The sequence below is a fragment of the Lutjanus erythropterus genome, chromosome 8 (assembly GCF_056507025.1).
Source record: "Lutjanus erythropterus isolate fLutEry1 chromosome 8, fLutEry1.hap2, whole genome shotgun sequence".
Taxonomy (NCBI): domain Eukaryota; kingdom Metazoa; phylum Chordata; class Actinopteri; order Lutjaniformes; family Lutjanidae; genus Lutjanus; species Lutjanus erythropterus.
In genome coordinates this window covers 27,130,553-27,144,659 of record NC_139324.1, presented here as the reverse complement: position 1 = coordinate 27,144,659, position 14,107 = coordinate 27,130,553, and the positions used below count along the sequence as shown (strand labels likewise).

At 37.1% G+C, this 14,107-nt stretch overlaps 1 protein-coding gene across 1 annotated transcript; it reads right to left on the bottom strand.

The window, feature by feature from the left end:
• Positions 1-8,664: 8,664 nt before the first annotated feature.
• Positions 8,665-13,093, bottom strand: evx2 (even-skipped homeobox 2). Its single transcript, XM_084724081.1, has 3 exons — positions 12,234-13,093; positions 11,583-11,818; positions 8,665-11,098 (listed from the first exon to the last, which is right to left on the bottom strand). The coding sequence occupies exons 1-3, from the start codon at positions 12,625-12,627 to the stop codon at positions 10,484-10,486; spliced, it is 1,245 nt and encodes a 414-aa protein (XP_084580207.1). The 5' UTR covers positions 12,628-13,093; the 3' UTR covers positions 8,665-10,483.
• Positions 13,094-14,107: the final 1,014 nt, after the last annotated feature.

The following is a 14,107-nucleotide window of genomic DNA, read 5'->3' as shown; positions in this document are numbered from 1 at the left end:
TAAACAGCAAATACAGAATATGCATCTCAGTTTGGATTTTACTGCAGTTTGCGACACACAGCCTCTTCTGCTCTGTGCTGTAAAGAAACCAACTAACCAAAGTTTGCAAAGCTGGAGTAGAAATGTGTCCACAAAAGAAAATCTAACATTTGTGGTAAGACGGAGAAACACACCTACTTCTATATTATATTGTTTTTTATATTATATTGTTTTAATCAGTTGATATCAACATATTGTTTTATTTGCACAAATATTGCAATGCTGACCTTTTCAGTAAGGGGGTCAAATGAATGAAAGAGGAAGGCTGTTTGCACTGTCAAACAATTTCAACACCGGTGGAAAACACTGAGAAAACATTATTTGACGAAAAGAAGTATCCATAGTCAGAATACGCACAGGTGCATGTAAATGGGAATATTAAAGGAATATTGATTTTGATTAGCCATGTAAGCAGCTTAGTACAAATATGACCTTTTTCAAAATAAGGGAAAAAACAGAATATTGTATGCATGTAAATATAGCCAGTGTGACTATGAATAATTGACTGTTATGACTGTTCCAATGGCTGTAATTGTGACTGTGATCATCATTATTATGGGTATTCTGATCCATGTTATTCTTCCTGAACAGTGTTATTATCTATATCCAGCTATAGCAGCAGGGTTGGGAGGATAAAATGTTTTCTGATACAGTTACTAATTAAAAAAATGTAGTCAGTAATATAATCCAAGTATCTCAATATTAACGTAATGTAACTTTATTACTTTCTGTTACTTTTGAATTACCTCAATAGAAAATATGGTGAAATCATCAATTATTTAGTAGATTATTTTCTCAGTGAACCCATAAGTTGTTTGGTCCATGAAATATCAGAAAATTGTGAAAAATGTTGATTAAAGTTCAAGATGATGTCCTCAAATGTTTTTTGTTTTTTTTCCACAACTCAGAAATATTCAGTTTACTGCCAGAGAGGAGTAATTTTCATTTTTTTAAATTAAAATGATAAGATTCCTTAATTCTGTCACAATTTTTTAACTTGAAAAAAGGCCCAAACATGTGTTGCATATCCTTCGAATAATCCCAGTTTTTTACTAAATGTATCTGTAATCTCATTACATGTTTTTTTTCTTTTTTTGTGTGTGTGTGGTGTAGTACGTTACTGTTTTTGTTTCCAGATTAGGTAATCCTGTAACATGTAATCTTTTACCTCTCAAACATGTAAAAGCCACAGCAACAGCTAAAACCAAATCCATTGCAGCAAGTGATACACCTGTGCCCAACCTGCAACCACAGTAAAGGGTGCGCCAACTCCTGTTGTTGCCTTAGCAAGGGACTGTAGCTAAATACTGTTTGCTTAGCTTGTTTGTCCTCCATTGTTGACTACACTGACAGTCTTAAAGCACTTTTTTGTGTGTTCACTTTCAGGAATCCATGCTTTCATCAGCTCAAGCTAGAAGACTCTTCTTTTCATTGGCTCTGCAGGCTGGTTGATTTCATCTTTAACTGATCCCCTGGCCTAGTTTCCTTGTGGAGGACAAGAAAAGATTTGCTACTTTTACATCAAGATCATCACTGTGGGACTCACTGAAGAGTCAATACCAAGGAAGGACGAAGAGCTGATGTGGAACCGAACGCACTCATGTCTAATGTGGCAGCACAAGGTAAGTAAACAAAAAGAAACAGTAATATCCGAGTTATTATCTCTGCCAGGTGGAACATTTTTCAAAGGTCAGAAGTTCATCAAATCACGTTTTGGGCCATAACTCAAGATTTCATATGCTACTTATAACAAAGTTTTGCACAAATGTCTAACAGGATAAAATGGTGAGGTGTTGACATTTTTAAAGAGGTCAAAGGTCAAAATCACTGTGGCATAATGTTCAGCTCTCTATCAGTCCTCTATACTCCTCTGTGGCCCCTAAGTGCACTTTATGACTGTATGCTCAAGGACCTTTCATGGTTGCAGTGATTCATCATCAACTAATTCTAGGCTAAAACAAGAATTACTTATTAACAGTGTTACATGTAATTAAATTTACAAATTAACTTTAATTATTTAATCTGGTACAGTTACCATTAAAAAAAAAAAAAAGTAATTCAATGACGGTTACTTATCAAAATGTTAGTGATTGGAAATGGGCTACATCCAAATATTTTTTTCAGTTTGTCTGATGTAGAGCCACACTCTGCAGAGTTCACTCTTGTAGTTTAGATGCTGTATTGTTCAAACTATGCATTTTCAAGATGTGCCATAACTGGTCAAGAAAGGTGTCTCTTTTCAAAGCTTCCTACGAGCAAGGCTGAGAAATTCTCTTCTTTCACTCAAATCTGATGTATTCTTTGTCACCCTTGGTAGCTCAATTAGGTTCATGGAGGCCTAATCAGCTTGTGAATTCAGAAAGACAGCACTTTGTGCTGGGTTGCAATGGGTATGGTCAGTGCTGTGCATGTGATGGCACTGCTATTAGAGAGGTTGGAGGTGAGAAGGCCAGTGACTTTGAAGAAGTGTGTGGAATATACACCAGATGGATAAAATTTAAGGAAACAAAAAGGACAGTAAGGTAATATGGACAACATTATGGTTTTGTTAAGCAGTAGCAGAAATTGGAGCGCAACAAAGAGTGCTTTGAATTACCGACAACCGATGAGTGTTTAACTGCCAGTGTTTGTGAATATGAATGCTGTGTTGGTCAAAATTGACTTTGAATATTATACATGGTACTTCAAATACTACTTGCAGGACATATGGTAGCCAAATGGTAAAGACACATACCATATGGCCTCAATGTTCCTGATTTTAGTCCGGCTGCCGACCTTTAAAAAAATAAACAGATATATTAAAAAAAGAAATTCAAATGTAATTCTTCCAATACTTTGCCATGCCATTTATTCTAAGTTAGCTTTTCTATAAAGTGAAGGTAAGTTCATGAGAATAATCCACAATGTTTCTGTTCATTTTTGGGACATTGTGAGCAATTTTGCAAAAATTATGACTTCTTCAGGTCAATATAGCACACATTGTGGAACTTATTGCTTCAATTCACTACACATACCATCAACACTGACTGTATATCCACAATGAGACTGCCAAATTTTCCCTTTGATCCCATATGGGTATGTTATCTATAAATTGTTTCTCATTTGAAATATACTGTGTCTCAGTCTGTATATACCATGCTGAGTTTTTCGACAGTCCATCTGTCTGTCCGTCCGTACATCCATACATGCATACCCATTCTTGTGAACACAATATCTAAAGAATGCCTTGATGGAATTTTTTTTCAAACTTGGCACAAACGTCCACTTAGTCTGAAGACTGAACTGATTGTATTTGACGGAGCTCCCTGGCAGTCCTTTGTAAAGAAAAAAAAAGTCTCTGAGTGAAGACAGCATGTTTCCCCACTGGAAATTAATCACAGGAATCACACATTTCAATATAGTGATTACTTCCGTTTTTGCCAAAAAATAAACTTAATACCTTTCATTAAATTTGTTCAGTCTTGACTGCATACTTTAAATGAGTTTGGACAGACATGGATGTAACTTGAGGGGTGGTTTAGTTGAATGTGGTATAGTCTCCGTGACTCATTGATCTTTTATCTGACTGAGGTTTTGCAAATTACAATCTCTGGCCCCGACCATGGCTCTGACATGTCAGTAGCCTAACTGTGCTGTGAACTGATAAATTCATAGCACTGTCTGTGTTGCTGAAATAGTTTACAAATTTGTAATTGTACCATTTTCTCTGTTGTTGTTTTTTTGTTTACAAATTATGACTAAATGCATAAGTGTCACCCTATTACCCTCCTTGAAAATGTGATGACAATGTATTTAGTCATATTTTCCAGAAAATATGATGGTCTTGAACACACTGAGCATCTTAATACACAACAGCTGAAAGACTGAATGCATGGAAACGGTGGTACAAAGCCATAATGCACAATATTTGCTTATTGGATTCATTATTTAATATACAAATTTGAATGTCAAGGGTGTTCTGCTCACACCTCGAAATGTTTTTAATGTTTTATTTTTTATTACATTTTATTCTATTTTTCTTTTTTTTCTTTGATTTTTTCTTTTTTGCTTTTTGATTGTCTGGTTTCTGTTTCTACACTATAGAAAGTATTCAGAAACAGATTAGGTATATATGAAAAGCCAAGGTCAGGTTAGGTTAGGTCAAAATATAAGAAATCACCCTGCATACATGCATAAGGAAATGTCTCATTTTTAAGGACTCCCTCCATTTTCGCTTTAATGTCTTGAGATAACAGGGAAGTCCTAACAATGAGTGGTCACTGGAGATAAGTATTCTCACAGCATCTTGTGGGGGAAAAAAATAAAAAGTAGCTGCACACTTGTTTGAATCCATCAGCGTCTATAAATGTACTCATTGTTGAGAGCATTGATTTAAACGTACTCGTGGCCACAAGCACAAGACAGGTCAGGATCATTTCTTGAGTTTCGTTGCTGGAGAAATAACCTTACTTGTCTTTTACATAAGCCTTAAATAATTCAAGGCTTCTACTTATTTTGTCAAACTAAAATGTGAAATAAGAAACCTCCTGGGACCCAGACTCATTAAAGAATTACACTAGAGACGGGTCTACGACAGAACGACTGTGATGAAATGAACCATAGATGTGAAAATTATTCATTCAGGCAAATGCTGTCTCAAAATGAAGGTATACTGAAAGAAAAGGTGCTGATCAATATGACTGAATTATGATAAATTAAAAACAAATCTGAAATCACTCTGACTCTGGAGATTTTAATACTTGCAGAGGCAACCAATAATGATATGTTACAATTTTAGCAATATCCAACGGGACTGGATTGTGTTTGCTGCTGTTAACATTACAGAAGTTTCCATAGAGCACTTGTTCCCAGCTAGCGGGTCCTGACCCAAACTACTGCTTCGCTATAGCTTCATGGGGAGTTGCAAGGGGGGTGATTTTGAAGGTCTGTTGTGCAAGAGATTTATTGGCAGAATATGGAAGAATTTGAATAATTTATGTTTTCATTAGTGTATAATCACCTGAAAATAAGAATTGTTGTGTGTTACGTTTATATCTACAGAGAGCGTGGATCCTCTTTCACAGGGACTGCCGTGTTTCTAGCTCAGAACAGACAAACCAAACTCTGGCTCTAGCTTAATGGTCTTTAGTGTCTTGCACAAGTTTCGGGGCCATCATAGGTTCTCCTGCTGGTTTGGACAACTAGATGCTACTAAATCCTACATTCTGGGCCTTTAAGCTGCCTAAGAAAACTTTTTAAAGAAAATATACAGCAGGTCTATATCTCAGCATTTCACTTATTTGATAAAACTTACTATGAAGAAAACTAACCTATTTTTATTTAGTTTTGATTTTATATATATATATATATATAAACTTCAGAAAATGTCACAGCAAAAAGGGCATAGTGAAGGCGCGAATGCACCACTCACAAAGCCTTCACTCTGTACTAAAGAGCCTCATCCTGCATTAGAAAAATATGCAGCCAAAATAACCAAAAAGCTAATAAACAATGGCCATGTATCAGGGAGAAAAAAAACAATGAATCTGTCCAAAAAAAAAAAAAGCCTAGATTATTAAAAATTTAAAAAACAAAACAAAAAACACAACACAGTTTTAAAAAGCCTAATGTAGACAGAGAATTGTATAAAGAGTTCCTAAAAAATAATAAACAGTCATCCTGGATGCAATAGTCATAGAAAATAATCTGCGTAGAATTCATCCAAATCACTAATTTTGCACAAACTTCCTGCACTTATTATGTTCATTTGAGTTAGTTACACTTATTTTTGTCTTCTGTACTGTTATTGTTATGCATTGAGTATGACATGAAAAGGGGTCCCTTTAGGAAAAATGTTGGGAATCACTGCACAGAGCGTCATGTCAGCTACACCAACACCAATGAGAGAGGGGCAAAGTGAATGTCACTGAGTCGAAGGATTAACCTGGGACCCATGTTTTCAGAATGCAGAATAATACAGTGGAAAATGTGATTTTACATGGAAATTGATCATGCATATAAAACATATTTTATTGTGATTTAAAAATTATAATAATTAAGCACACATCCTGTATGCACACAATTTGTTAAATTGCCTTTGGAATCTTATAACAGGTTGATGATTCTGTGTTTTGGGTCTCTTGTTAATTTAATGCATTTTCAAGTGTCATGGTTCTTGTAAATGACAGTTTGGTGGACAGTTCAGTTGCCCCACCTGAACCTAATTCTTCACAAAAAAGTGTTTCAAAAAGAAAGAAAAAGGTATGTAATTTTGATATTACCGATATATCTATAAATACCTCTCATACTTTCTACAAGAAAAAATAAACTAAAATATATCATATTTCATATGTACTCCTCTAAAACTGCCTTTTACACAAGGAAAATAAACTAAAAATAATAGCATGTTTCAAATTTACTCCTCTAAAAGTTGCATTTTATACATATTTTTTCATTTTTAAATTTCTCAAAATAATATGAAACAAAAAATATAATCAAACAAAAACTTCTCTTTTATAATTTAGGTATCCCAGGCTGTGTTTCAAGAACAAGTCAGAAGTATAGCAATTTATTGTACCACCTTAACCATATCCAGAGCTAAGAACCGCTGAAAGAATTAGTCTTTAAACCAATAAAAGCAATTTCCAAAGATAATTGAGAACATGTTTCAATACATATGCATGAAAAAAGGATTTTCCATACGACCGACTCATATGCTCATGTAATTGATTGAGGGGATGACCCGTTATATTAAATGTTATTTGAGAACCATCAAAACGCGCAAAATTGCAAATTGCCCAGCTTGTATCTGAATTAATACCTCATTCATCATCATTATGGGTTGATAAGTTAATTTAACCATTTCATTCTGTCTTAATGAGCTATAGTTGAATTAATGTCATGTAATATATGAAAGTAACATTTGAACAGAGGCAATGATTTGAGACAAACAGAGCAGAGACTACTTTAGAAGCATAATGGTGGCATAAATCTCATCAGCCTGCAGTTTTCCTTACGTTTTTTGGAGGAAAAAAAAAAATCCAGCTAAATAGATACGAAAATTCCTAACCTGAAGAGGATTTTAGATGTGACGCGCTAGTATGCTTTTTTTGATGGTATTTGATTGATATGAATGTTTGGATGTAACAGCTGGTATGTCAGTTGTAAATACTGTGCTGCACCACATTCAAATGTGAGGACAATATGTTTAAAGAACAAGGCTGAGCTGTGTTGGAGTGTAATCTCACACTTCTGCTTTTACAGGGACAAAAGAACTACATGCGGTGATTTTAGTCACAATAATGTTATATTTCAGTCCTCTCTTGGCTCGCTGAAGGCCCTACTGAGCTGCCAGTCCTTCATGTGGCGCTGAGTGACTGCATTTGACCATTAGGGGTCTGTGCTGTCTTCTAGTTCCACCTTAAATGCGTTTTGGCCCCGCTTGCTCCCTGTAGTTTAGGTTTTTTGTCCTCCCGCAGCAGCTGTCACCCTGCATTACTCGCAGTCAGCTAAATGAAACATTATTCTAAACATATGCATCGTAATCAGTCCGGTCACACTTACAAGAACACGCGTTAATAAGGCAATCAATCACTCTGGAACAAGCAAGTTGTTCTGTAACAGCTCATAAACAGTGTGTAATGAAGAATTGGAGGTTAGCATGACACGGCGCTGATCAGATAATCAATGTCAAAGATGCGATGAATGTCAGTAAATGTAGTTTTCATGTCGTTTCTATAAAATCCTCAATTTACAACAAGCAGTTCAATTACCCTGAAAATACAGTCAATTAAATAGGGGTGATTGGACAGTAGGGGCAGGATCATCGATCTTTGCATTTCTATCTCGCTGGTGGACATTTAATTTGGTTTTTCTATTAGCACCGAAATAAAGAAAATATAAAATATATTAAACAACCCAAAGATTTATTTTCTTGTCAAAAACCATTCAGCGAAGGTGACAGACAGTCCTCTCTGCATTATGATGAATTCTTTTTTCACTCCTGCACATTGGATACAAAACTAATCGTGTTATTGTGGGCAGTGTTTTTCTGGCCTCTGTCTTTTCCTTTTTACACCTCCATCTATCTCAATGCTTTTGTTGTATGGGTTGCAACCCTCGCTTTAGTAAAGAGCAAGGAAACATGGTGATATATCACGCCCATATTTGCTGCCCTAATCCTATTTCTTTTAATGGGGACGTTCAAAAAAGCAACTTATCTTAAAGTCCCCTGGGGGCGTTCTGGTGTAGGCTATATTTTAACCAAGTGCAATTAACGACAGTATCAGCTTGTATCATTTAGAGGTAATGTAAAAATAATGGTAAATTATAGGGCCGGAATGACCCGTGATGGCAGGCCTCATATTCCCTGTAGCTTTCCACGTCTTTTTTAATTAATATTAGACAGTGTTTTCTATAGAATTGGTGTCACAGCAGCTAAATAAGTCCAGGATGTCTTCATAAAATGTAAAAATGTAATATAACATATATAATATAATATCTTAATATATATTTAATGTTTACATTTTTCCAAGCGATTAAAATTAAAGTTCGTAACGAAATCCAATTTTAGACTCGATTTGTTTATTTTGCACCAATGTCTGCGTCATCAATGTAAAGAAGCGAAAAATGTGTAAAGATTTTTTTTTATTTATTTTCCAAGAACAAACACGATCAATAAATAACATGATTTACATTTCATATTGCACATTTTTTTCAAGTTAAAATATTTAAATTCATACAGTCATTGATATTTTAAATACAGAGATATAGAGTTATAACAGAGACCCTAGGGACAAAGGCCAATACTATTTTCATCATTTTAATTTCAGTGCTCGTTTATCAGCCCTTTAAAGCCTCTTTTTTTTTGAGTGGACCGTAAAGAAATGTTCTCCATCTCTTCATAATTATTCTGCCTTCAATTTTGCACGAAATACAAATCATGAATTTGGACAATTGGTGAGCTTACACAGGCCAATTTGTAGGCTATGTGATGGTCCTACCTATCCAGTGTTTAAACATAAAAAAACATTCAGCAAGTCACACAAAATAAATTAAAAAACAAAAACAAAAAAAAAATGTTTAAAAATAGCCTACCATCCACAATTTCATGAAGCATTTAATCCAGGGCGATCAGTAATTCAGTTTTCAACTATCAGTAGGACTATCCATAATATTTGCAAAATATTTCACGATTTACAGTTCACATGTTTTATAATTAACATATTGGTGATGTCCCAACAGGAACGAATAAAATAGCACATAGCCATTTTTACAGGCGCAGACAGATTGTAAAGCCAGGCTATTTTGTCTGAACCTTCGCCTTGCTCAGTCCCGTCAGTGTGTGTGAAGAGGTCCTAAAGGGATTACACACTTACGAAAATACTGGATTTGATATAATGAGGTGCAGCAATGTAAATAAAAAGAGATGCTACTGTGTGTCGAGGTATTTCCCATCATCAGCTAACAAAAATAAAATAAAATAAAAAAAAATTGAGGGGCTCTTTGTCTGCTGCTCTGTATGTAATATTTTTCAACCTTACATGTGTCAGATATCCTCCTTCTGCAGTGCATTCTGTGTACCAGGACTGTCGCTTTGTTCCAGCTCTTTTGTATGTCTAATGACTTCCCTCCGCGGGTTGTTAGCACTTGACAGCGGGTCTCAAAACGAGGAACTTTCTTACAGTCATGTATTCAAAGGAGCTCCATCTAGGTACATGATTGGCAATTTTTGTCATGATCCTCTCATTATTAACATAAAAATTGACACGAAAGACGCGGTGCAAAATGATATGCACCTTCTAGCTGATTAGGGCTGTCCCCACAGAGCAGAGGCTGGGTGTTGGAGAAGCTATTCCTGCCAAAATCTCAGTCTATTAGGCCTTAGTGAAGAAAGATATGCTGCTGGGCACAAAAGCAGGACCTTCTGCTATCTAAATTTAGATAGCATAATTAGCTTGTATCTTAAAGCCAAACGTAGCCAGGCTGGGTTTGTCACGCTGAAAACTGGACATTTGAGCCGCAGAAATATGGAATGTGACTCAGTGATTCTTGGTTTAATTTGTGAGAATTTGGGGAAATAAATAAATTTAAAATAGCAGAATGATTGAGGCATGGAAACAGAATGGATATTTTTTCCAAACATGTAGCCTATATTCCAGCACAGCCCATACAAAAATGGTCTACTGGCACAACACAAGGGCACAAGCTTTTAGAAAAAAGTTTTTTGTGAGTTGCAAAATTTTCGGTGCTTAGCTATTCACGTCTTTCTTGTTATAAAGAGTCTTTTGGACTTGAATCAGACTTTTAGAAATTAATCTTCGTGTGTGTGTTTGTGTGTGTTTACAATGCTGCCTAGTAAACAACTGCTTTAACCCAGCTGTGTATTTTTAAAGTAGGCCTATCCCCTAAAGAAGGACTAGAGCAAAATATGAAAGGGTCATGTAGGCTGCTGCCTGATGATGAGTTATCTGTTAAGTGAGGTTTCTTCTCGCTGGTCTGGTGACGGGACTGAGGTCTTGCTGAGAACAGCAGCAGAATACGGCAGAAATCCACTCTCGGATCTTTGCCCCGAAGCTGTGCAGGTAAAGTCAGCGCTGGCGCTCCGGGAGCCCAGCGCGCTGGCCGCCTGGCTGCTGTGGCAGCTCAGACACGAGCAAGGCCCGGTGGCTGACGGCGCGCTGACCGCCGCCGCGGCCGCCGCGGCCGCTGCTGCCGCCGATGCCGCCGCTGAACTATTCAGGCCTGCGGGTGACTGGTAGAGTCCCGGGTGCCTGAAGCTGCACAGGAGCTCTGGCCGCGAGTAGGGGTGGGAGAGCGCCCGGAAGGTATCGAGGGGCCGGATGGAGGTGGCGAAAGGTGACGAGGCGGCACCGGTGGCGGCGGCCGCGGCTGCTGCTGCAGTGACACCGACGTGCGGGTAGTAATGTAGAGGCATGTGCGAGTGGAAAGGGTAAGGTAGGCTCCCTGTAGCTGCCGCGTGCGTCATCATGTAAGTGTAGAAGCTGGGGTCTGCTGGATGGGGCCAGGACATCGCCAAACGCTGCCTTTTATCCTTCATCCTCCTGTTCTGGAACCACACCTGCACACAGAGTCAAAACAAGGCCCATATTGAAGCTGCCATGTTGTTTCCAAGCTCTAAATTTAGACCTGTGAAGAGTGTGTGCTTCAGCGTGTATCAGGGCAGACAGTCACATTAAAAAAAAAAAAATCCTAGAAATGATCTTTTAAATTGTCGCATGGTGCCAGAGTTCAAATCAACAATTTAACCTCAAAATGTGGATTAAGATATTTAGTTTTCTGCAGAAATATTTTTAAAGCAGTAATAGTACATAACGGCTGAATCAATTAGCATCCATTGTTGGTGACCAGTGAATATAAAAACGTTATTTTGTGTAGAGCCTAAAATAATTTATTGAGCAGAAATAATTATTATAATAACAACAATTTATGATGTATATTAAAATAATAATAATAATGATATATTTTTGTATAATCAGCATTGCTTTCCATGCACAAACACATACACACTAGTAGACAAGAATATAATGAAGATTAATCGGTACCTTAATCGTAGTTTCGGGCAGATTTAGCGCTGCGGCTAATTCACATCTTCTCGGTCTCGAAACGTAATTTTCCCTGTAAAACTCTTTTTCCAGCCGTCCGATTTGTTCTCTGGTGAAAGCAGTCCGATACCTCCTCACTTGGTCGGTGTTTGAATTGTTTGATCCTCCCGTTGAATTTCCGTTCATATTCGCGAGGGAGTTTGAGCTCGAGGACCCAGAATTACTGTCTGAAAAACCTAAAAATAAATGCAGAATACAAAAGTAAATAAAAAGAAACAATTTGTTATTGATATCGATAATATTAAAACAACATTCTCGTGTGTTGGCCTACAGTATATTAATGAAAATAAACTGATGTAAAATATGTGTCAAGAGGCAAATGAAAAACATTTTTTTGTTCATTGTCTGTCTGTTATTTTTTTTTTATTAATTATATTGTATATTGTGGTATAATTGTAGTGATAATGATACGACTAATAATGGGTATAATAATAGTAGCGTAAATGTAACAATAAAAATAACTGAATTTAGCTCTATTTCGTTTTTGTTGAAAGATGGAGAGGATAATAATAATAATATCCGTCCCAGTATCACCAAACTGTTATGGCAGAAATAAAAACAGGCTAAATCTGTAGAAAAATAAAATCCTACCTTTATTATTTTCCTTGTGCTGGCTCGGGGAGCGATGCGCAGGGCATCCCACCTCCACATCACTGTTAATATCTGAATCTGGCGAAACTTCGGAGTAAAGGCTCATTTTCTTCCTGCTTTCTGACGATGAAATCTCCGCCGACGAGGTATTTTCACTGTTGTGGTGCGTGCCGAAAAGACTGTCAATTTCAAATTTGCCTTTCGTCGGGATGTCCCCAAGATTTCCATGGAGGGAAGCCGAAGTTATTCTCGGGCTTAGCCGTCCGCTGTGCTGAGAGTTTTCCAGGGCCTCCAGCACTGAATTTCCAGGCGTGTCTGAGAGCCTCTTCCCTGCGACGGGACTGTGCAGACCTCTCTCCATCAATATCATCTCTTTTCTTATCCTCTCCATCATTAAGCAAGACGAAGGAAGGAAAAAAAAAAAAAGAAACAACCCACACAACACTTGTCCAGGGGGCTGGAGCACCAATGAGTTGTGTCGGGGAGCTAAATCCGCATGCAACTCAGCAACTGTCTCTAAATAACTGTCTCTAAAGCTTTTTATAAGCAAGACGCAAAAAATGAAAGAATCTGAATGCAATCGACGAGCGACTGCTCAAAATGAGCCGTGCATCCTCCCCGGCAGCAGCGAAATGTCATTCATCAAAAAGTGGTTGCTGTTCGTTGTTAAAATGCTCGGCTGACGTTGCTCCAATGATCATTTATTGTAACAGGTTTATAAGCAAATAAATAGGAGAGGGCTGTCACTTGATGATGGAGGCGGCCTTCGGTCAGACGAATAATATCCAAGTGGAGAGGAGGAGAGGAGTGAGGAGAAGCGAGGTGCTTGTCCCTGGGTTGATCTCTGAGTCTGTTTTAGATTGCTCTTGGGTTTGGCCTCTTGGGTGAAATTGACAGTCTGATTAATAAAATGAGCGGTGCAACATTTCCCTCTTCATTTAGGAATATTATTATGCTTTGATTCTCTATTGTTTCCCTCCTCTCTGTTCGCCCTCCCTCTCTCTAATCGTTCTTCTTTTTTATTTATTGTCCTTATTTCTTTTTTATTTCTTTTTCATTTCTTCGACCTCATCAGTATGAGAAGTGCGTTAGGACTGAGGTGTAAGTTTATGATGAGAGATTAGAAGTATTATTTTTTCTAGTTTTTGAAACCTTGTTGATTTTCTTTTCTTTTTCTTCTTTTTTGAGGGGATTTTGTTCCACGCAGTTCTTTAGACACATTTTGATGAGGTGATAATGCTCGCATTATTACACATTTGCCGACAACAGCACACACTTATATATTTATTAATGCATAGAAGTGGTCTGTTTATGTTTAGAAATGCTGCTTTTTAAAGATGTCAGTAATCTTTTTAATTTAATGATGAGTAAACACTTATTTTAAATAAAATTTCGTTACTGCTATTTTTTATTATTTTTTTTACACTTTCTTAGCTCCTTTTAACTGGCTTTTACGTTGAATTTAAACGAATTACTCACATTCAAGCGCTTATACTTGAATACTTTCGTTTTAAACAGAATGTCTTATCTGTTTTACATGATTCCATCCCAGTTCCCCTCCGTCTGTGTCCAAACCTTCACTATCTGCACGATATTTGGGGTATTTAACGGAAAATACCTGGCACATGTGTGCATCATATTAACTCTAACGGAGACTCTATATGTAAAGACATAACATCCATGCATGGACTCCTGGTTTCTCGTTGTGAAATGACGATGAGGGCACCATCAGATTATCCTCTGTGCGTCCTCTGGCGCCTCCTGCAGGTTTTAATACTAATTGCTGTCAATGATATTAAGTGTTGAATGAGAGGTGTGCGCTGTAATTTACCTGATGTTCAGACTTGTGTCTCTCCTGCCAAGATTATAGTGTA

Excerpts from the sequence above, each read along its gene's own strand:
- evx2 (XM_084724081.1), bottom strand. The coding sequence starts at position 12,627 with ATGATGGAGAGGATAAGAAAAGAGATGATATTGATGGAGAGAGGTCTG. Across the intron at positions 11,819-12,233 it reads GCACAAGGAAAATAATAAAG|GTTTTTCAGACAGTAATTCT; the intron begins GTAGGATTTTAT and ends ATTTATTTTTAG. Across the intron at positions 11,099-11,582 it reads TGCCCGAAACTACGATTAAG|GTGTGGTTCCAGAACAGGAG; the intron begins GTACCGATTAAT and ends CTCTGTGTGCAG.